Source organism: Neopsephotus bourkii, unplaced genomic scaffold (assembly GCF_033783945.1).
Source record: "Neopsephotus bourkii isolate Nb327-2 ecotype Australia unplaced genomic scaffold, CSIRO-AGI_Nbou_v1 NB_1189, whole genome shotgun sequence".
In the NCBI taxonomy this organism is placed as follows: Eukaryota; Metazoa; Chordata; class Aves; order Psittaciformes; family Psittacidae; genus Neopsephotus; species Neopsephotus bourkii.
In genome coordinates this window covers 3,115,264-3,139,406 of record NW_026901674.1, presented here as the reverse complement: position 1 = coordinate 3,139,406, position 24,143 = coordinate 3,115,264, and the positions used below count along the sequence as shown (strand labels likewise).

Here is a 24,143-nt window from a genome sequence, read left to right as displayed (position 1 = left end):
CCATGACTCCAAGTCTAACCAATACAGAAAGCTAAAATTGACTGACATAAACTGGCAAAAGATAGTTTAAAGTTCAAGCTCTTGGCTGCTGCTCCCCTAGAAGAGAGCTCTGCCTGTACTTCAGTCTTGATTGCTCCATACGTCAATCACAGCACACAGCAGTTACATCAGGGTAACTTTGTGAGTACGCATAGGGAATCTGGGTACGTGGGATGCAGAAGAAGAAGAGAAAATGCGGGATTCTCCCCACTGTGACCTAGATTTAATTAGTCAAGCAGACATGAAGAAGAATAAGAGAAGCAGTAAAAGGTAAAAGAAAAAAAATACTGACAAATACAGATGATATAAGAGCATAAATAGCCTTCCATTTCTATCATTAAAGGAATAAGTCGATTTTTAAAATATATTTTCATCTTTGGAGAATTCAAATGTACTCAACTGTCATACCAGCTTGGATTTTAGTGATTGTTTTCCCAGCTATTTTTGCTAAGTCATAGAATCATGGAAAGGTTTGGGTTGGAAGGGACCTTAATATTATCCTGTTCCAACCCCCTGCCATGAGCGGGGACACCTTCCACTAGAGGAGGTTGCTCCAAGTCCTGTCCAACCTGGCCTTGAACACTGCCAGGGATGGGGCAGCCACAGCTTCTCTGGTTGTCTACAGATCTAATGAATGGGAACTCTTGTTCATGCAGACATGACTTACTGTACGATCTGAATGGATGTGAACCCATGTCAGTTTTATGTCCTGTGACAAATCTGAGTGTAAATAACTCCAGAAATTAAAGCTGGCTTCTAAGCTGAACCTGATTTTCCATCAGAAATATGACAAAATTGCCAAGCTTAGTCAAAACCACTTGAATAATTCTTAAAACTTACAACATTATTTCACATATATCTGTTAGGATGAGACTTTTGCCTCCTTTCAGGGCTCATTCCAAACTTCGTACAGTTGGATTTACAAAGAATCAATGCTTTGCCTTCTCTGTCTTCTGAAAAATCTGTTTCACTTTGAGGTAGAACTAAATTTGAGCTGCATAGTAAATCCTATTTAATATTTGCACAAGATATTATTACATGTTGGACACATAATTCTTACTTTCTGAAAGGCTTTTTCTGAAAGGGGGAAACAGTAGAGGAGTCATTGTAAAGAAATATAAGCTCAAGTTTTCTGCTTTCAGATACTCCTTTTTATATATAAGGTAATATATATATATATATAAGGTAATAACCAGTGATTTCATGGATACAGCAGTGGGGCATTAAATTAGGAAAAATCCTCAGTAAAGTTATAAAGGGTAAGAGTGAGAGTATTTGGTCCATAGACAGCATACTTTTTCAAGTATTCTAGAGAAATTGTATAATATCTTAAAATTCTAGGTTTGGCTTTCTCTTCTGGGGAATCATTTAAATTTCAATGAATCCTGTTTTCATTAGTAATAACAGCAATTACTGGTAATAACTGTAATTTGGTAATATAGCAAAATAATGGCCATTTCTCACTGCTATACAATATGGGTTTGAAGTATTTGTGTACTACAGTGATTACAACCCTGTCACATAATCATTCTCTGTGCATTCTGTAGATGTGGTTTTTACCATAGAAATTAAACCCCAAAATATAGACTAGTTGTTTATGGAGTGAGCTCTAGTAGTTAAGAAATGACTTATGCAGATTTAAGAGTTTCCCACGAGGTACTTGTACATATACATAGACATTCTTTCAGAAACGTATTACGTGCTTATATGTGTTCCAGATTTCTTAGTCTCTTTGTTCCTCAACATTTTGGTTTAGGTTAAGTAGCGTAAAAGTGAATGACAGGCAGAGGAGGGCTATGGAACTACAACGTTTTGGAGAAAGAAAAGAACTGTGGCTTTTGTTCATTGACTTATATGAATCGGTTGCACCAGTTCAACTTACTGGAAGAGTTTCTCATGGTTAATAATGTCACCTCGGAATCAATGAGACTGACTTGAGCAGCTGTCTCAATCTATACAAAGCCTTCTGGTTTACATTAGGTATTCAGGCACACAAAGGGGCCTGTCTGCACAGGATTAAGTCCTCAGGTTGTGCATGTGTCCTTGGGTTGCCCGTGGCCATCAGTCTCACTTCCTCAGCAGGAATACAGCATCGCTCTAACTCACAGGGACACCACTTTAAGTACATTAGTTGAGTAGCACGGGGACACTGATACTGTCATTTCCCATTTGCTACCTCGTTCGGGTAAAGAGCTGACTGTACACATATGCCACTTAAAGCCATGTGTAAGGTATACTCAGAGTGCAGCTCAATCCAATTCCACTGCATTCTGCTAAGCCAGAGTTAGAAAGTCTGAGAACCTTTACTTGAGAAAGGGGCTGGTTTTACCGTGCAGATGGAACCCAAGCTTGCATGTGCTGACCCTTACAATGAAAACTTCAACCTCTCAACAGCTCCTAAATCCACAAAATGCATCTTTTGAGAGAAGAAAAACAGGAAAAAAAAGTAAGTGTCACAATTGAAAATAAAAAAGATATTCCATTTTGAGATATCTTCAGCGAACTTCCCCCCACTTAGGGGGATTTAAGTGCCTCTTCCATTTGAAATGTATTTTAATATCTCATATTGATGTGATTTTGTAAAAAATACACCAAAGTATCTGTATTTATATTCATAGATTAGGCACGAATTGAAAGTAAAGAAAACCCTGTACTTTGCCTCAAAAAATTTAAAACCAGAGAGAACATGATGGCTATTTCAAATGATTCAAGAATGAGCAATGATAAAAGTCCTAATACTAAACACCCTTTGTTTTCTATCAGTGATCATAATCGCCTGTTTTGTGAAATTCAGTTTGAACTTCTTGAGTGAGAACAATTATAGGAATTTTTCGGGATAATTTTGCTATGTCTCACTTTAGACATCTATGACAAATTTTAACATCCTGACCCAGCAGAAAGATCCCTCTTGGCTTTGATGGTGGTTAAATATGACTCGATCTTCTACTTTTTTGCAGCGATATGACAAACAGAGGTTGTTTAAGAGTATTTACCTGAATTCTGACATAACTGAACAACTGCTATTGCTTCCCCCCCTGAAACCTGTGAATTCTCCAGCTAAGGTTGCATTCCTTAGGACCAAAGTGTTTTCCTTCAACTTTTGAAACCCTGCTGGTGACTCTTCACCTGTGCAGCCTGAGAATGCTTGATTTATGGATATTTATAGGCAATATTTGTCTTATACAAAAACATAAAAAACCACGTAGATGGAGATGGTGGAGTTGTCTAACAAACATTTTGGGCAGGACCTGATATTTTTCTGTGACTGACCAGTGCATGTGGTTGCATACAACTAAAAAAGACTCTCATGTAACCTTTTTAAGAATCCTTTATATGGAATAAAAGCCATCATCAGCCCATGAAACTCTATGGACTTTAGAAATTCTGCAGCTAAAAGACCTAAGAATTGGCCATACAATGTTATTTCTAGGAAGGGGTTTTGCCCTTAGGATCATAAAGATTTACAAGCTCCTAGGAAACAGAAAAAAACCCAGCTTCTGCAGTTTTCATTATTACTATAATTTAGTTTTTTATCATGTGCCTTTTGCTGCAGGTTTGTTACTTTCCACAGCTTTCTGGTAGGATAAAGTTTATGTGCTTTAATGGAAAAATCAGCCTCTTTAAACTCAGTTTACCTGAGCTGCAAGAACTTGCCCCAGGGCAGACAAGAAGCACATGTACATCCTGCTGCATTGGCAACGAGCTGTAACCTCCAGAAAAGCCCTACCAGCTGTGCAGCTGTTTCTGCCTGTGAACATCTCTGTGTGGACTGAAAGTAGGTTGCAGGTGGCTCAAATAGAGACTAATCCTTGTGAGAGGAAAATACCAAGAACACTAGAAGTCAACCTAAAAGGCTTGATAGTTGCCTCCATCACAGTGGGATCAGTTCTTTCTCCTTCCCAGTCACACCTAAGAAAATTGATAGCATCAAGAGCACCTGCTCTGCCTGTACAACTACGGCGATGGGAGGAATAAGAAATGGGGTTGTTCCCAGGGTCACTGTGGTTTGCTCTGAGCATCTGCTGCAGCACAGTGGCTCTGCATGGCTCCTGCGGCAGGGTTGTAGCTTAATGCCACAATGCAGCCTGAAATCTGTTCCTCACCAATTATCCCTATAACTCATAATGGGTTTGAAAGTCAAAGCAAGGTTTGCTCAGCAGCCAGCTGCAAGCTGGGTCAAGTTTTGATAAAAATCAATTTGAAGCATTTATGCTTCATAAATCACTATCAGCTGATGTATTCTGGAGAATCAGAACAGTGCAAGCAGAGAGCTGCAGCAGGATAAATTTTGTTTAGTTTTAAATTTATAACTAGCTTTGTTTCTTAGCTCTGCCGATAACAGTTGAATGATTCCAAACACTAATACAAACTGTGAGGAAAATCCCCTCTTCTGCAGCAGGATAATTGCAAAGGTACTGTAGCAAAGCCAGAGGCTGAAGGATCTACAGGCTAAGACAACACAATTGAAGAGATATATGTGATTCCAGGACAAAAAAGAAAAGAGGAAAAGATGTGTTGAGTGGCAACTGTTTCCTTTAAACACTGTATGCATGGCTGTAGATGCTCAAGCAGAGCAGACATAGTTTACCCACTTCTGTCATCTGCTTCCTCCACAGTTTGTGTGGAACTGATAACGGCAGCACAAACTGCTAGTATTACCCAACAGTCCTGCAGGTCCTCATTTCATGACTGGCTTGATTCATACAAATTATGAGGCTTTTTCTGTAAGGAAGGACTATTCATGAAGACAAAGGCTTTTCTTGTGCATCCCTATCAACAGTGTAGACACACGTTCAGCCATAGGGTCACAAACTAGAGGAAGCATAAATATTTGACCATAGAAGACAAACCAACCAAGTGTCCTTTGAGGAAAGGGACATGTCCTTTACCACCAGCAGCTTAACATGGAGGCTTCACAATTTAGCTTTGTTTCCTGAAACAGAATCACTTTATTTTTTTTTTTAATCCAGAATATAAGTAGTTTAGAACAAGCTCTGTCCTAAAAATTGGTGAAATAAGGCATGCAAGAAAGATGTCACTAACAATTGGGGGTGCTGGTCAATGAGAAAATGAACATGAGCCAGCAGTGTGCGCTTGCAGCCCAGAAAGCCAACCGTATCCTGGGCTGCATCAAAAGGAGCGTGACCAGCAGGTCGAAGGAGGTGATCCTGCCCCTTTATTCTGCTCTCGTGAGACCTCACTTGGAGTATTGTGTGCAGTTCTGGTGTCCTCAACATAAAAAGGACATGGATCTGTTGGAACAAGTCCAGAGGAGGCCACGAGGATGAGCAGGGGCTGGAGCACCTCCTGTATGAAGATAGGCTGAGAAAGTTGGGGCTGTTTAGCCTGGAGAAGAGAAGGCTGTGTGGAGACCTCATAGCAGCCTTCCAGTATCTGAAGGGGGCCTATAGGGATGCTGGGGATGGACTCTTCATTAGGGACTGTAGTGATAGGACAAGGGGTAATGGGTTAAAACTGAAACAGGGGAAGTTTAGATTGGATATAAGGAGGAAATTCTTTCCTGTTAGGGTGGTGAGGCACTGGAATGGGTTGCCCAAGGAGGTTGTGAATGCTCCATCCCTGGCAGTGTTCAAGGCCATGTTGGACGAGGCCTTGGGTAATATGGTTTAGAGCGAGGTGTCCCTGCCCATGGCAAGGGGGTTGGAACTGGATGATCTTAAGGTCCTTTCCAACCCTAACTATTCTATGATTCTATGAATTTAAGTGCTTTCTCCCCAGTGCCAGTTCTAGACTTGTGTGTTCTGGGCTTCAGTCACCTTCCTTTCAACAAACCTAGCACTGGTGTAGTTACCTATGGGTGAAGTTAGTATATAAGTTTCTGCCTCTTCTTCCACAAACAATGGTGAATAAATGATTTACTCCATGGTGGCTAATTCAGAGTTCAAATCTTCCATTTGATGCAAAGCGGATATACTAAGCAGATAGGTTTAAGAAAGTGTCTCCAGCATTAATTCTCTAGCAATTATCACGTAGTAAAGTGAAATTGGATCCCTCCTGCAATAGTGATGGTTTTGTAACTATGTGCAGTATTAATAGCTAGGAACACTTTCCTGAAGGACATGCTTTCAAAGGCTGCAAGAAAGCAGATAATTAAATACATTTAACTGTGAATTAGTTTGCTGCATTTCATGGCTTAAGGCTGAAGCTCTCTTACAATAAAGATGCTCAGGATTCAATCCCTCCATGCAAAGAAGTTTAATGAACTCTGCTAAAGCAATACAAGGATTAGGGCTGCTCGGAGCTTGCCACTGCATGAGTGAAGCAAGGCTAAGGTTTTGCTGCCTTTCTCCCATGCCAGCAATTTACAGCCCCACATAGCTACCTCCTCTGCCTGTTTATTGAGCTAAACTCAGCACTGAGAATGAACAGACACTGGACTAAGCACACATTTTAGCCTATAATATTCCATAATAGGTAGAATCTGATCAAGTGAAGCAGGAGTGTCATGCAGGAGTGTCATTTGCATTAGCAGTAAGTTTCAAGTGGCACGAAGGTCTAAACGGGTGGATAGCCTGTTACACACGGACTGCAGAAAGTACCCAAACGGAATTCCAAGTCCTTCGTACAAAGACTAAAGTGCCCACCTCGGTGTCAGCACGGGTGGTCTGGTCTGTAATTGTCCATTGCTCGACCAACCAGCTCTTTATGAACAGCTAATGCCAGTTGTGCCTATGGTGGTCCTGCCTCTCCCCCACACCGCAGATATTTTTTAGCTCAATCTTTTCGGGAGCGAACCGATAAACACCGAGACGCCAGCGCGGCTCCTCACCGCAGCTGTACTGTATCCACGAGGTCTGGTCGGCTAGCCCTTCCCACTGATGGGCAACGGGTTCATTTCTTCCCAGCCGAGGGCAGGGATCGATGTATTAAATAGGCCATGAAAAAGCGCTTTTTCAGGCGGGGGCACCAACCCAGGCTCCCTCCTACACAGGGCTGCCCGGGTCGGAGGGACTCAGGCGGAGCGGCGCATGGATGCCCCGGGAGGGGCGGGCGGCAGCGGCTCGACAGCGCGGCAGGGGCGGGGAGAGGAGGGAAGGAGGGGAAAGGAAAGGAAATCCCCAGGATCCCCCGTCCCCCGCGCTGGGAGACACCGCGTTACTCACCGGGACCCTCCCCCGCGCCGCCTCCGTGAGGCTGAAGAGGGATGGGGGGGCCCGGGCTGTTTCTCCCGGGGCTCCGCACGGCTCCGGGCAGCGGGGCGGGCTGCGGCCGGGCGGCGTGAAGCGGCTGGAGCGGCCCCGCGTGCCCCCGCCCCGAGCGGGGAATGAGAGGCGGCAGCGCGGGGCTGCCCGCCGGGACACACCATGCGGGAGCTGGCGATCGAGATCGGCATCCGTGCCCTGCTCTTCGGGGTCTTCGTGTGAGTACCGGCGGGGACACGGGGTGGAGGGACCGGGGGCCGCAGCCGGAGTGGTACCCGCGGGAGCCTCCGAGGATGCCTCAACTTTCGGCACCCGAGTCCTTCCTCGCACCCGGTAGCGGTGTCGGATCCCCGGGCCGGGGAAGTGCGGGTGGGGACGCGGGGTTGGCCGGTCCCCGGCGCTTAATGGCCCCGTATCCCTAATGGAGAGACCCCGCCGGCAGCGGCCCCGTCGGCTGGCATGAGGCGGCGGGAGATGCCGCCTTTCGGGTGCGGGAATCTCTCCCCTGGGGAATCATTGTGGGAGCAGCGGGGAGCACTCCCCGAGCTTAGATTTTGCTGGAGACTTGAGGGCAATTTTTTTGTCGGAGAAACCGCTGTTTGTGGGAGAAGTGTGCAAAAAGCATCCAACCGAAAGGGCATCCTAAGCCTGCTGCTGGTTTCGTTTGAACCGGTGTAGTTTTGTGCTGTACGGCCTCATTTGCTAAGGCTGTTGGTGCTCCTCGGCAGCGGGAGCCTGCAGTGAGCCGGGGCAGGCACCCTTTGCTGGAGAACCTCCGTACTGCGAGCTGGGGAAGTATCTGGGACTGAACGGGAGATGCGGAGGATCTCAGCTGGGTTTGAGAAGCATATCGTACCCTGGTATGCAGGAAGGAAAGTGAAGGGAATCTGGTTGCTGAAAGACGTGCAGCTGTTGCCTTTTGTAGGAGAAAGCAGCTATGTATTGTTTAGTTCTGTGTATTTTAGGCAGGCTTCCTCTTTCTTTTCAGGGCTGTACCTGCTGCTTCTTTCTGGCAGTTTATGGTTGAACAAAGAAAAGTTCCACTCTTCCTATAAGTTTGTATTTCAGCTACTTAATGCTTGAGTAATCTCAGTCTTTGTGATCTCTCAGACGTATTGCAGAAACCAGATCAGGTTCTGCTCCCGTTTGATTGCTCAAGGATAGATGCTGTTGGTCACAGGTGCAGGCAGTAATAGTATGGGGCATCCATTAGCTGTGACACTGACTTACAGCCAGTGATACTGCAATGCTTTGGTATGATTCCTTTCTGAATCTCTCATAGTTATTGAGTAACATGCCCAATTTGCTGGTGTTTGAGTTTTTCCTCAGTGCTCCTCTCACTCGAATATTGATGCAAGTCTTTTGATTTGTAACATGTTTGGTAAGTGTAACCCGCTTCATTTTGGGACAAACTTTGATACCTTCAACAACCTGTAAGGTACATTTCATACCTTCCAGCTCAGTTGCATCTTGCTTTGGAAATAGACCTGTTCCTCTCAACAGAACTCTTTTGAATATGTGAAATTACAGGGTGAGCAAAGACCTCAGAATCTGATGCTACATCAGAACCTTGCTCCTTATAATAAACTCATGTATCACTTACACCATCTAGTAAGAGGGGGTCTTCTTGTGGATTATTACCATGATATGTAAATAATGACCTGTTATAAGCAGTAATTTCTTGGTTATGCTTATGTCTTAATTTTCTCTCCAAATATTTCTGTAATTATCACTGTTCTGCATGCTGTGGTTCTAAAATCAACAGGAAGGAAAAGCTTTTTGGTAGAGTCACCATGATGGCAAACGCCTCTGCAAGCACTTTTCATGTTTTCACATAACTCGGCTCCTGCCTTTTTGGAATTCTGGGGAATAACTGTGACATTGCAATAAGTCATTTAAAGAATTAATTGCCACCTGAAAGTACTGAACACCATAGTATTCTAAATTCAGGTTGGGATTTAGTTTCAGGAAGAATTGCACTTCATTTGCCTGTAAGGGTTGCAAGAATATAATCTTTAGGTAGGCTTAAAGAATAGCTTTTATATTCAGATAATCTTAACATCAATCTTTTGCCATTGAAATAGTATTCAGCATTTCTCTCAGTTTTTCTAAAGAGGGAGTAACTCATATTTTGAAACTTTTATGCTAGAGAGGTTTAAATACTGTCTTTTCTGTGGTTTTGTGGGCACTCAGGGCAAGGATTTCTATGGAGTGTTAACTGAAATATCTTTTCAATAATGAACAACTGCTGTTCAATTTGGAAGCCCTGGGACTGGAATCCAGGCAGCAGCAATGTAGGCTCTATAGCTTTATTGCAGAGCCTATTTCTAGGAGTGAAAAGGCTGTAAAGTTTCCACCTTCCTTGGAAAGGAATGTTATTAACAGCAATGAGTTGGGGCTAGGTCTAAGATTATCTCTGTTATGAATGCCAGCTGAGATGTAGGTGTTTGTCCACAAGGAGCTGGACTGAAAAGGTGTTGTTGACTTTGGGTCACTACTAACCTTTGTGGTGTTAAAAGTCTGACCTTGAAGATAATGGCTCCAGAGCTATTAGCCAATCCTGAACCATCTGTGCCTCCCAGATGTCTTTTTAGCTGTGACCTACTGATTAATACAACTCAGAATAATATAGTGGCATATTTTGTACCATAAAATGCAAAAGTAAAAAGGGTGCATATTCCATGTTGTAGTTTTCCTTGGTGCTAAATGCCATTTCATAAAAATGGAGGTGTGAGAACTTATGTCGATGATTGCTGAAATTAAAGGTATTGCCACTTTGAATGTGTTTTACCTCAACAACAGTCATATTGTCTGTACTTAAGAAGGGCAACCTTTTTTTGTTTTTTTTTCCTCCAGTTGCTATAATTATCAACTTTAGTCATTACACCAAAAGCAAAAATCTACAATTATTATTTAAGATTTCTTCTATCATGCAAACATACACCATTATAAGTAACACACATTTTCAATGGTTGATCATTGGTTTGGATAAATTCAACAGATTCAGGGAGGATAATGATAATAACTGACTCTAGATGTTCTAGGTGATGTGCTCTTAAATGCTAAGTGCTTACTTCCCAATTAAAGACCAGTTTAGCTACTGAAATCCAGCAACTCAAGCTTCTGTGCATTTACAAACACCTGTGCTAAAGGGCATGGTAGCTTTCAGGATATAGTAGTATTGAAGGAGGGATTAGTTAGGAGAGTTTTATTAGAAGAGCTAAAGCTGCCCCTGAAAGTCAGAAACAAGAGTTAAAAAAAACCCCAAACCACCAAATAACAGCCAAAAGATAATTGCAACAGGTTGCCCTCAAAACCACACTTAATGCAGACTTTAGTGGGAAGATAAATAGATATTCTTTGAGTGCTTCAGCACAATAGCTCTCAAGGCACACATTACAAACTGTAAAGAAGATAGATATATTTCTGTTTTGCTCCTACAGTTTTTCCCAGTTCATTAATGTTAACAAATTCCTTTTTAGTTATCCTTTGGAATTTGGAAACATGGTATTTCCTGTACTAGCTGAAGCTCAAATGCTTGCTGGCTGTAATAATTTCACATATGCATTCTACTTGTAGCCTCATTTGTAGCTGTGCCACTGCTAAGTTTTGGTATCAATCCTGAAGGCACTAAATAGCCTACCAAAACCTGAACCTTGGGACAAACATGTAGAGGTCTGGTAGAGCTGAGGATAGTAAAAACAGCTCTTGAAGTTCCAGTTTGCCACTTGGCAAGGAATGCTAACCAACTATCTACCTTTAGCCTTACACCTTTTGACTGAGCTGAAGTAATCCTAGTGAGCATAGGTGGTTTGCTGCCCACTAGGCAAAGAAAATTCTCATGCTATAATTTGATCATTAAAGTCTTACTACATTGTCAAATATATTTTTGTTTGCTTAGGTTTTTACTTATTAAGAAATATCTGTGAATACAGAACTGGATTTTTCTTAACGTGAAGTTTTTCATGTAAGGTCTCAGAAGTAGAAATTGTCTATTTAATAAGCCAACTGTGGGCATGTACTCTGTTTATAGGAAAAAATCAAACACTACTTTGAAGAATGATTGTATTAAGGTCTTGCATCTGTGTTTTCTTCATTTTGTACTTATCCCTATGACCAGGAGCATCCTAAGATACCCAATTAATGCTAAAACATGTTAAACATGGCCAGTCTTTCATCTGGTCCATGTGGACAGTGGCATTTGTCACTAACTGAATCCTTGATGAAAGCAAATTGCTTCGGGTGACTTGGTTTTATACATTTAAGACAATTCTTTTGTGAGCAAGTCTGGTATTTTTACACAGGAGTGATGCCCTCAAAACAGTGTTCTTCATCTGTCCTAGAAACAATTCATTGAGCAGTAGCTCTGAGTGAGCCTGTAATTACCAGCAGGGGTATCTTAGTTTCTTACCTTAAATGGAACATATATTTTGTTATCTCCTACAAGGAAAACATTATCTTCTGTTTCAGAAGTTTTAGAAGACCACATTGTTTTCTTGGTAGGAAAACAGAAGAATCTGCATGTGTTGCATATTTAGCCCAATGACTTGTCAACAGCCTGTCCTTGATGTTTCTAGAGCTGTCTTAATTGATTAAAAAGACAGTCTTTCAAGGATCACTTCAGCAAACCTGGAGTTCTTCAGTGAGTGTGATGTGATTCAAATATAAATGTCATTCAGGGTAATTGGCAGAGTCTCATTAGCGGCCTCCCTTGGGAATAAATGTTTATCTGCAGGCTAACATACATATATATTACACACATGTGAGCGCACAATATTGACTAATTCTTGCATCTTGTATGTGCCCTATTCAGACTCTGCTTTAAGTGACTGAAAGCTGAATCTGTGCATATTTGGTTTCTAATAAGTTTACAAGTTTAAGACTTTAATCAAGTTATGAATATGCATGAAATGACTTAGCGTGAAAAGCTCTTTCAAGTAGTCATGGGTGATGATCTTCTGGATATCCTGCATATGTTGCCTTCATAAATGATAGTATAAATTATAGTCTTGTTAACACAGACAGAAAATCAATTAGCTAAGGAAATTCCACAATGCTGCTTTACTTTTCTCACAGTTTGCACTTGCCTTTCCTCTGTTACATCTATTGGATTTTTGGAGGATAGACTGAGTTGAGAGTCATGAGCAGTCAGAGATGTGTAGGTAATAGAAACAAAATGGTATTGAGAAGAAGAAATCACCAGTCTGAGACACTAAGATTTATTTTCTCATGCTGACAAAAATGCTGCCAAATGACACAAATCAGTTGAACCAAGATTTCAAAGCACCTTTAAAGCCTAGGCTTTCCAGCTGAATGTTTCAAAGCGAAGCAGGTATTTGGCTACATGAGCTTCTTAATCTTTTCGTGTCCTTCATTCTCAATTTGATTATCCCAGAATTCTGACTTTTTGGAACTGTTTTTTGGCTTCTGAGCTTAAAAGTCTTGGACTTCATTTCTGTGCCCCCTAATTTCTCATCAGGAAAAGGAGACCAATACTTCTTTGTCTCACCCGTTATTCATTGATAAATTCTTTATTGTGAGGTATGTGGACGGTAGCCAAACCCATTCAGTATGCTTGGAGATTTTTTCGGTGTTAGTTTCACAAACAGTAATGTTAATAGGAAGTGAGAACGTCAACATGTTTGCTTACTGACCTGTTTAAAAATAAGTACTGTACTGCAAACCATAGTTTACATGGTACTGAGAGAAAGATTTAGTTTGGTGGCCCAGGCTGAAGTCTAGTTCACTGAGTTGGGTTAATGAACAGTTAAGGGGAAGACCTGCTATAAAAAAGACCGTAGTCTTTCTGGTGCTTAGGATCTGAGAACATATATCAAAGGTTGCATATTGAGCTTCACTGGCAAGCAACAGATTTGTTCTAGTGCTCAGCAGAGTCTGTTTTACCTCTGAAGTGGTGGGTGAATTAGAATGCCATGGAGCTTCTGTAATACACTGAATGTAGCTGATAGATCACAAAGTAACCCAAATTTTAACTTTGCTTATTTCTGTGTCTTTGAAAGGTTACTGTAAAAACAAAAGGCCATAAATACCTGTTATACCTAGTGTGATATGAAGTCCACGTGCCTATCCTAATGTCTATGAAATATTACCGAGCTAACAGAGACACTTGGTATTCCGTTGGGTTTGTGTGGGAAAGTTTCAGTAGCAGGGGGTCCACAGGAGTGTCTCCTATGAGAAGCTGTTAGAAGCTTCCCCCATGTCCAATGGAACCAGTGCCAGTGGCCAAGATGGATACGCTACCAAAGGCTGAGCCCATCAGCTGCAGTGGTGGCACCTCTGGGATAATGTGTTTAAGAATGGGGTAAAGTTGTTGCGGCCACAGATAAGAGTGAGAATGTGTGATAGAAACAGCTCTGGAGACCACAAGCACAGTGAAGGAGAAGGGAGGAGGTGCTCCAGGTGCAGGAGCAGAGATTCCCCTGCAGCCTGTGATGCAGACCATGGTGAGGCTGGTTGTGGAGATCCACAGTGGAGCAAATATCCACCTGCAGCCCATGGAGAGCCCCATGTGAGAGGAGCGATATGCATGAAGGAAGATGTGATCCTGTGGGAAGGCTGTGCCGGAGCAGGTTCCTGGCAGGTCCTGTGGCCCTGTGGAGAGAGGAGCCCATTAATGCTGCAGTGGGTTTGCTGGCAGGAACTGACTCGCAATGGATCTGTCTGTTCCTGTAGGGCTGCAGCCCATGGAAGGGACCCACGCTGCAGCAGTTCATGAAAAACTGCAGCTTGTGGGAAGGACTCACACTGGAGAAGTCCATGGACACTGTCTGCTGTGGGAGGGATCCCACAGTGCAAAGAGTGTGAAGAGTCCTCCTCTGAGGAGGAAGGAGCGGCAGAGACATCGTGTGATGAACTGACTGCAGGCCCCGTCCCTCATCACCCTGCACCACTTGTGGGGAGGAGGTAGAGAATTTGGGAGTGAAGTTGAGCCCAGGAAGAAGTGATGGGTGGGCAAAAATGTTTTAAGATTTGATGTTCTTTCTCATGACCCTGATCAGATTTGATTGGTAATAAATTAAACTGATTCCCCAAGTCAAGTCTGTTTTGCCTGTGACTGCAATTGGCGAGTGATCTCTCAGTTTCCTTCTCTCAACCCATGAGCCTTTTGTTATATTTTCTTTCCCCTGTCCAGTTGAGGAGCAGTGACAGAGCAGCTTTGGTGAGCACCTAGAATACAGCCCAGGTCAACCCACCACGGTTGCTCAGCATTTCACCGAGCTGAAGCTTCTGTGTCCATTGTTTTCTTATTTATTGAAACTGGAACAGGATTTTACTGACTCTGATAACGGCTGGTCAGGAGAAAGTATTCCTGTCTCTTTGTGCAGGCTTTGGTGTGTGCGGAAGACAAACTGCCTCTTACAGACTGTTGTATCAGTACTTTTAGATTGTGGAACTGAGTTTATTTCATTTGTCTTTGCCAAGTCCCAGATGGGAAAAAAAAAGGGGATTTAATGGCAGGGATTCTAAATGTCCTCTTAATAGGATTGGATTAACAGTTGATGTTCATGGCTAAACTCAGGGCTGAATACATACTAAAAAAGGATGTTGTTGTAAATGCCAAAGCATCTGCTCCAGACTTCTTGAGGAGTAAATGGTGACTTTGTGTCTCTTCTTGTTGAATCCTATTTACTCAGTGACTTTGGCACTTTGTATTTCTTTGCTCCCAGCTCTGATTGCGGATGTTTTATAGTGAGGATGCTACTAAGATTGATAGGGTTTCTGTAAGGGAAATTTTTCTTTTAAAAAATTGATTTTGATCTAAGCACAGTCAAGCTGTGGAACAAGTGCGTTGCTTAGGGCAAGGATGTTAATAAAAAGCACAGTCCAACTGCTGACAATGCACTCATACCTGGCGCAGTAAAGGGGGATCTTTATAGTCTCGTAATCTGTTGGAGATGGAAAAGTGAGTACTTGGAAATACTTGACAGAATTATTGACACTAAGAGTGGATTAAGGATAACAGTGCATTTTGTAACTTTTTTCTGTAGTAAGCACTGTACAGATACTGAACAGAGAATGCTTGAGTGCTGCATCTATATCGGCAAGGATTAGTGGACAAAAAGAGAAAGCTAAAGACAGTACGTATGTCCCTAGTTAAAGTATTAGTCGTGATCCACTAAGGAACAGCAGGGGCTTACACTTGAATGATTAAGGAAAGCTTCAGTGGTTTCTGAATCAGGATAACTGCTTTACAGATGATCCAATTAGTTTGTCAAAGAGAAAAGTTATCAGATGTGGCACATGAACATACCTTTTCATACCTATATGGCTTTTAAAGGTACTTTCCTTGCATGTGCTTCCCTTGCCTTGTAAATGGTAAATGTGTGATCATTGGACCAGAAGTTGTTGCTATGCAAGAAAATCCGTGACTGATCTATATGATTCTGAAGAAAACTAGATTAGGAATGTTTCTTTGTTGTAAATCGGATTGCTACAGTCACTGTGTATTGTATTTGTTTATTTCTCTGCATTGCAAAACATCTTAAGCATTTCCTATCCAAATAGCTAAATGTTTTCCTTGTTGAAATACCACTGAATTTTAATTGAAACTGCTCATAGATAAAATGCAGTAAGTGGGAATTGTTTCACTGTAGGCTAGAGTAACGGGTTTACACGGGGTGGTGTAATAATAAGTGGCTGAGTAAGATAACTTATGCAGGTGAATTTCAGAGAATGGGGTGAGGGAGTGAGAAAGGTGGCAACAGGGGTATAGAAACACCTTTTCTGGGAACAGATAGAAATAACTGAGCTGTTTAATTGAGAAATCTGCAGAGACATGGCAGTAATTTTCACATGTAAGCAGCTGCCATAAAGATGCATGAAGAAGGCAAACTGCTCTTCATGTCCTTCGGGAATTGCATAGAAAGGAAAGATCTTTAAGCATGTAACAAGGGAAATTTAGGCTGAATGTGGGGATTATAAGGACTCAGTGCTGTGATAGATTGCCAGAGGCATATTGCCTCAGGTATGGTTTCCTTCAATGGTAATTTTAAAAAGCAAGTTACACTGTAGTATCTTGGGAGTATTTTACACAAAGCTTTGCTTTGCTGTATTGCTGCCAGGAGACAGACAAGGTGGCCCTGTAAGCTGGCATGAGTCAATTGAGTGGATTTAGTCCACTTGGTAGTTTACGCTGCCTGAGAGCATCCTAATGTGTGGGGGAAGGTTGAAAGACATTAAAGCAAAATCTCTTGTATGAGATTTTTGGCTCGTGTTGATGGGCAGCAAGGAAAACTGTTACCTGGAGAGCACTTTAGCAAAGGCTGAGCATAAGCTGACAATCCCTTTTGGCTGGAGGGCAGCACCACACCAGATATCATGTTCTAGGTATTCTGCACTGATGAGGTTGTGGGGGAAAGGAAATCCTACATTAGGTGAAATGTTTCACTCTGCAATCTTGTGGTTCAGCATCTTACTCTATTTTGGGTGAAAAGTCTTACTACTACTTTAGAATCTATAATGAATACGCAAATGTCAGCTCAGAAATCTTTCAACTCTGAAGGATTTGTGGCACCCTGCCAGTGTTGTGAAGCCTTGCAAATCGAAAACAACAGAGGAGACTATCATTTGATATAAAGTGTTATATTTTCATTAGCTGCCAATTTTCACTAATGGGAGAACAGATCTAACAGCCTGAACTGTACCATAGCCTGCAGAGAGGCCATTAATAAATTCACTCATCTAGTGCCCAAGGTGCTTTACTATTGATGTTGGACTTCAGTCGGTGCTACAAAATGCTAAAAGTGATGTTCCTATTCTTCATTACTATATCTTTATATCTTTTTTTTTTTTCTTAAACATTAATGCTCTGGAATGTGTAGTTATTCATACAAGTGGTTTTGGATTGAGTGATTTTAATATAGTTGGATATCATTGTGAATAGCATTAGGCAGGTCTCTTTTTTTTTTCCCCAGAGAGTAATGAAGTCATTGCATACAGCAGCTGTGAAGGAAAAACTGGAACAAAACAACTTGTAAATCTGTATTACATTTAGTAAATAACTTGGCCAGAAAAGTGCCTCTTTATTAATCACAAAGTATTTTACTTAAAAAGTAGTCTGAGAATGTGTTTTGTCACTTAGCTCTAGTTGTGGACAGTTTGTTTGATATTACTTAGTCCTCACATTTATTCAGCCTATGCCCCTTGAGTATATAACATTATGTGACGATAAGCTTCACTGCCATACAGGTCCTCTTTCAAGGTCATGTCTCTCTCTGTCCATCATATAGTTAAGGGGAACAGTGGTGCATAGCGAGTGGGATATGAATCATAAATGTTCATGTAATATGCATATTATAGAGGAAAAATAACTTGGCAGCAAATTGTCAAGACATGTTCATGTTATTAAAACTCAGGTTCTAGTGAAAAGCTGAGTGAGAAAGAAAAAATCTTGTGCACAAGTGGTAGGTTTTTGATACGGGGCTTTTGATGGGATTGGGGAGCAGTGGGTGGCGAAGATGAGATACTGCAGCATGGAGGAACATCTTAGTGTGTTTTGGAGATTGCTTCTGAATAAGTTGCTAGGGCTAAGTTATCACTTCTTAAAAGAGCTATTGCAGGAGGGAGAGGAGTGAGTAGCATTGAAGTTAACAGTGAGATACAAAGGAACTTTTGGAGAAGGAGTGAGCGATGGAGGGACTGAAATAACTGAGAGGGAAAGCTTTGGTCACTATGAGAAACTTGGCGTTTTTCTGTGTTTTAACTCCTGACTTGCATTTCAGATCCAAGCCTACAGTCAATAGGAGTGTGGCAGACACATATGGAAGTAGAAGAAACTATCAGACTACTCAGCTCTGCCAAATTGCTGTGAAGCTAGGATTGTTGTCCAGGGAACGGTTGAGTTGTTTGGCTGAAAATAGTTTCAGATGTAATAAAAATGAGCATTAAAAAACATCAAAAGCAAAGTTTGGACTGTCTGTAGTGTGTTTTGGTTCATTATAGAATCATAGGATCATAGAATAGTTTGGGTTGGAAAGCACCTTAAGATCATCCAGTTCCAACCCCCCTGCCATGGGCAGGGACACCTCAGACTAAACCAAGGCCTGTTTCAACCTTGCCTTGAACACTGCCAGGGATGGAGCATTCACAACCTCCTTGGGCAACCCATTCCAGTGCCTCACCACCCTCACAGGAAAGAACTTCCTCCTTATGTCCGATCTAAACTTCACCTGTTTAAGTTTTAACCCATTACCCCTTGTCCTATCACTGCAGTCCCTAATGAAGAGCCCCTCCCCATCATCCCTATAGGCCCCCTTCAGATTCAGGTGTGTGCCTAGGTGATTTAAGCCTGTAATAGGACTTCTATTTTTCACATAAGATTCATGTACAACTGCCAGATTTGGAACTTATAAAGGCTCCAGCAATGTTCATATACTGATCCTTTCATTTCTCCTTTCTCCCCAGACACAGACACATTAAAATAGCTTTTGTGAAATAGTTTACAACACAGGGTCTATTTAATAGAAGTAGAGCACAGAGATAATAATACCATAAATCATGCTTTTTCTTAACTAAAAAGAGATCATACATGAAAACGGGAGCCAATAGTTTCCCTTTTGTTGGCATGTGTTATTTCTGTAAGAGTACAACTGTTAATTATCTCTGTAGTAGTGCAGCTGTACTGCATTGCCTGAAGTATTGTACAGAATAAGTAGCAGCTCAGACCTGCTTGTCTTGTGCTTGAAGTGTACCCCTGCTCCTCCTGAGCAGGGAGCACAAGAACTGAACTGCTTTTACAGCTCAGGAGCTGCTAAATGGCAAAACAAAAATGGTTTTGTCTCAGCATGGTTTATTTTATATCCTGCTGACCGGAAAGCAAAAGATGCAAAAATCACTTTTTAGGTCAAAGAAAAGGAAAAAAAAAAAAAGAAAAAAAAAAGTAAGCCAAGCCAAAATATGCCAATTTGACTTATTTTGCAGTGGTTTTTTTCTTGTTTCGGTATACTCACTCATGTCTCCTGCTCTTCTGTTCAAAGCTGCAGTGTAGCATGACCAACTGCTCCCTCTTTCTTCCTTTCACTTTGCTCATTTCCACGTCTCCTCATTTTGTAAGGAAGAAATGATGGTGAAAATATTGTATCTAAGCTAGTTAAGCACAATAATGCCTGGATGCTCATTTTTATTCCTCTCGAGTGGGAGTTTTCTATATTCAATCACTTCACAGTGGCAATAATGATACTCAGTGATATTTAGTGTTACTTGCATTCAGAGTGCTCAGTCCATGAGCAAGGAGAATATATTAACTGTAAGGTTTTGTATTAGGTGTGCAAGAACAAGAGGCTGGTGATGTTAATTGATTGTTATTGTGCTATTCATGCATGCTCAGATAATCCTTTCCCTTTCCTCTTAGGTTTAGTACAACTCACATAATGTCACAGGAAGGAAACTGTTTACCCAGAGAGAGTTCAAATGCCAGGGATTGAGAAAGCAGCACAGGTATAATTTAGGTACTAAGGAAGCTAACACTAGGTTTAGAACTCCAGCTATCCTCTCATTTTCAGCACTGTGAAAAGATTGGTGGTTCACTATTTCATATTGGGTATTTTAAGAACATTTGCATATCATTTATATATTATTTTGTAAGATGCAGGATTTATTTTCAATCTCCTGTTATGAATCTATATTGTTGCTAGCTCCAGATCTGAGCTTTTAACTGAGCCCAGACTCCCCAGCTGTTGCCTCCTTGCTGATTCACTTAATTCATATTGTATCTTGAATGTGGACCAAACAATACAGAGGGGTTGTGTCTGGTTTCAACCTCTTTCTGTGCTTATATAATGTCAGTGTAGGTAAAGTGGCTCAAGTCACGCACTGTAGCAGACTTGAGCCTAATCTCAGGCATAGCTGATAAAGCCTTTATAAATGCAGCCCCAGATGCTCTATCAGAGAAGGGTACAATGGCTCGATAGCCATTCAGTGTGGTGCAGGCTCCATCATCTGGTTAGACATGTTCTGGTTGAAGAACCTGTACCACATTGTAGTTGGCTTTGTTATCCCTGGAGTAGTACCTTTGCTATTCCAGGAATAGCTCACCTTGACTGGGGTGCAATGCTAGCTGAAAGGAGGAGAGTAGAGAGGGTGGCCATTTGCCTTTGGAAGAAGTCATACCCCCATGGCTGTTAAGTCAGTGGATATGAGGCAAATCTTGGAAACCTGTTTGTAAAACTGAACTAAAATCCTGGAAGGTGTCTTCTTTGCAGCACGTCTGGGGAATATGACAGCCATGGCAATGTGCTTATTTTTAAAACTGCATCAGAATTTATTTTCAATCCCTTCTTAATCAAAATGATTTCTCATCTATCTGAAGGGCTGATGTGGGCATATGTGCTAATTGAATGTCACGCTGCAATTGCTAGCTAATTTAAAACAATCACAAATATTCTCCATTAAGTGAGACTGACTCATCTGAAGCCTAGCTACCTTTGAGAACCAGTTCTCTACTTGTCTTCCCCCCAGAATATTGTCTTTTGTCCTTATCAGCCCAGGATTTCATTCCATTGACTTTGTGCTCCTCTCTACATAAAAGTTTACCTACAGAACTAAAAGGGGGAAAGCTGTATACATTCAGATTAGAATGTCAAGTGTCATCTGGAAGTGTACGAAGGCTTTGTTTTAGCTTCTCAAAACCAGCGAATTTATAAAAAATGGATCCAACTTGCACTATTCCCAGAGCTGCATTCGGCATTGAATAACAATGGAATTAACAAAGCTTTTTTGCAACATATTTCTTACCATTTACTTTCTGCCAGGGCTCCTTGTGCCTACAAACAGAAGGTTAGTGCAGATGAAGAGAGGCATCAGATCTTCTAATTTCTGAAGCAATAAAACTAGCTTCTGAATTATCTTTGTAGGGCGTTCCTTGTGAATATTAACTACCCTGTGTTCCTGCAGGACACTCAAACCCAGTAAAGCTCTGCATTAGGAATAGACTGTTCATCAGAAGTGGTAGGTGTATATGCTGCATGGCGTTGTATTGGGAAATAAAAGGTTTTAGCTGTTAAAAGGTAGAGATAATTTGTTGGTACAGCTGCTTCTGTATCTTAATGTGAATGTAAATTATTTGGTTTTAGGGAAGTTATAAGGTGGTGTTTCTAATAACACGTTTCCATCAAAGCAATGAAGAACCAATAAACATTAATTTCATATTCAACTAATATATGCATCTTATACAATCAGTATCTATTGCAATATAAAATCTATTATATTTTAAACTTAACTCTACTTTTAATTTCCATGATGAAGTTAAAGCTGTTGCATTCCCCCTTGAATTTTTGTCAGAAATCCAGTGCAGTTAATCACCACACTAGGCGTCTTGCTTTGCTACTGGTATTGCCACTTCTTGCTGGAATGAATAATCCTACCTTGCTTTGTAAAACAGTGGCAGAAAGCATCAAATCTCTTGATACCCAGTGTTGTGCCTTAACCATAGGGAAAGTATCTCTATCAAAATTAAGAGTTATATTTTTAGTTTATGTCAGCTCCTTCCTGGGTGAAATTGCAGTTCCTCATTAATAATTGATTCTTGGTCATTTATTTTTGTAACCCAATACCTAATTCCCTTCTTGATGGCTGAGGAATTGTGGATTTCCCAGATTTAGAAATGAAATGGCTCAGATCTCTTTCCTTGTGATAACCTCTATGCAAACACAAAGCTATCTCATCATGCTAATACTCATGGAAGAAACTGAACTGCTCCAACTCTGTGGAGACCAGAATGATGGTGATAAACCACAGGCATTGTTTTTTATATCACCTCGTCACTATCCTGTTCCCTTCTGTTCTGTTAATTTTGCATTCCAGCCACACACCATTTCAAGCTTTTCATGTTTTGCCTGACTTTGCAGGAGTTCCCAAAATAACCACTAAAAGTTACATTTTTTTTTTTCCTTAATATTATCTGTAGGGAATAAAGAAGACCAGGTTTTTTCATGGAATGAGAGTAAGTTTTCTCTCCAGGTATACCAAATAACATGACATGAATGCTTTCCCCACTGTTAATATGTTCCAGAAGAGATAAGTTGATGTCTTAGATTCAAATGTGAGCAGAGGTGATGAGAATAAGGAGTGTTCAGTGCGGCGTAGTATCAACACGAGGGTCTTTCTGTTTAGCCTAAGTCACTTGTTGGAAACGCATAAAGCAAATCCTGTCTTTCAGAAGGTAATTTTCTCTCCACAGCTGTTATGCCCTATGATGTGTTCTGCTTTATGGCTTTTCATTCAAAATGTTGGTGCTGTGAATCTGTTGTGTGAGTACCACCCATTGAGTTATGTATTGTGTGTATATTCTGTAATGAGGCCAACCTATATGGGGCCTTACCAACTTCAGCATCACTGATGCTACTCAGAACTGCACTACAAGTGTCAGGACAACTGATTGCACAATTTAACGTAGCAGGTATATTATAAAAGCTTTTACTATGAGGTTTGGGACCTAGTTTGGGGAATACTCAAGGAAATATCCCCGTAAGTAAGTTCATGATAGAGTTCCAGCAGCAGATGTGCAGCTAACCTGTTTCTGTGGGAGAGGCAGCAGTTGGTTTGCCCACACAGAGTTCTGCAACCAGGGAATGGTGGTTGGAGCCAGACTTTTCTTGCACAAGCCCTCGGAGGTGATTTATGTGGGTCGTGAACATCTGCTGTCTCTTCAGTACTTGCTCCAATGAGGAGTTGCATCCAAAGCTACTTTAGGACCCAATCTGCTTACAAACAGCGTAGAAAATAGGAGGTCATTAGGTATCTGGTATAAAACTCTAACACAATCACAAGTTCATGTTCATGCCATATGTAATTCTTTGTCCTCTTTTAGTTACTGTCATTTGTTAATTGGGACAAACCTTATCTGCAAGAGACAAGGCTAATGTCCCCTTTCCCCCCCACAAACAAAACCCCCCTTGTACGTCCCTTAGTTGAAAATCCCCTTGTACATCCTTTACTTGATGCTCAAAACAAGGGAGCAGTCTTTAACTTTCCAGTGTGCTAGGAACTCTTCCAACAAAGCAGATATCCAAGTCCCCAAGTTTGCCAGGATCTACACATTACACAGAGCCCCTGTGTAATTTCACGTTGTTACTCTGAAAATGAAGCTGTTGGCCAGTGGCAGTCCTTGTAAGCACTGGAAAGTGCTTCTAAGGTGAGTGCTAGACATGATTGCATTGCTGGTAGCTTCTATCTTGCTTTAACAGGATACAAAAATACAGTCCTAATGGGACCATCTATCCTATTCCTTTTGTTGTTGCTAGATTGGGAAAGTACTTCTCTACTCTAACATTGAAAGTTTTCTACCTTACCAACTTTGCCTGTGCAGTAGTGCTTATTGCTTTTTCTCTGATGTTACTGATTTCCAAATGTCATTGCTGCTTGATTTCATGCTGCTGAATGCCAGGGAATGGTAGCTACTGTAAGCAGTGTTTGAAACAGTAAGGTGAGGTACCAAACAATACCCTGCTGTTACCTGTGTGAGCTTAAACCACAACAGAAACATGATGGAAGCACAGATCAAAGACTCCATGAGGACAGTTACACAACATTTGATTCATTCACTACCAGTAAATGGTTTCAGAAAATCCCTCATTTTTTTACCTCGATCAGTTTGTGATGTGGTGCTTGTATAGAGACTATCTCCCATGGCTGCATGCTGTTAAATGAAAATTAAGTTAATGTACCTTGGAAGTGCTTGTGTCCTCAGAAAAGAACATTTTTTTCCAGTGTAATATTTTAGGTAGAATGTTGGAATATCTAAAGCAACCTTAGGCACTTGGGTACCTATTCCTCACTGATGTTTTTAAGGGAATATTAGGGTTGCCATTTCCCTTAGATTGCTTTGAATTTCACTGTTAAAGGCTCTTGAAGTTAAAGTTTTGTACCTTATTATATGTTATTAGGCTGAAGTGTTCAAAATCTTGCTTGTTAAAGTGTTGAAAA

At 41.3% G+C, this 24,143-nt stretch overlaps 1 protein-coding gene across 3 annotated transcripts in view; it reads left to right on the top strand.

Annotated features, from left to right (window-relative positions):
* The window catches only part of PLPP4 (phospholipid phosphatase 4), a 72,716-nt gene that overhangs the window by 4,914 nt on the left and 43,659 nt on the right, over positions 1-24,143 (top strand). For 2 of the 3 annotated variants that reach the window (XR_009727048.1, XM_061364201.1), the window contains exon 1: positions 7,165-7,420. The exons of the other annotated variant lie outside the window; for it this stretch is intronic. Coding sequence is in view for 1 of the 2 variants with exons in the window: in XM_061364201.1 (XP_061220185.1) it covers positions 7,365-7,420 (56 nt within the window). In the remaining variant the exon portion in view is untranslated. Of the gene's footprint in view, positions 1-7,164; positions 7,421-24,143 lie in introns of those variants that run through there. 3 annotated transcript variants of the gene reach the window in all.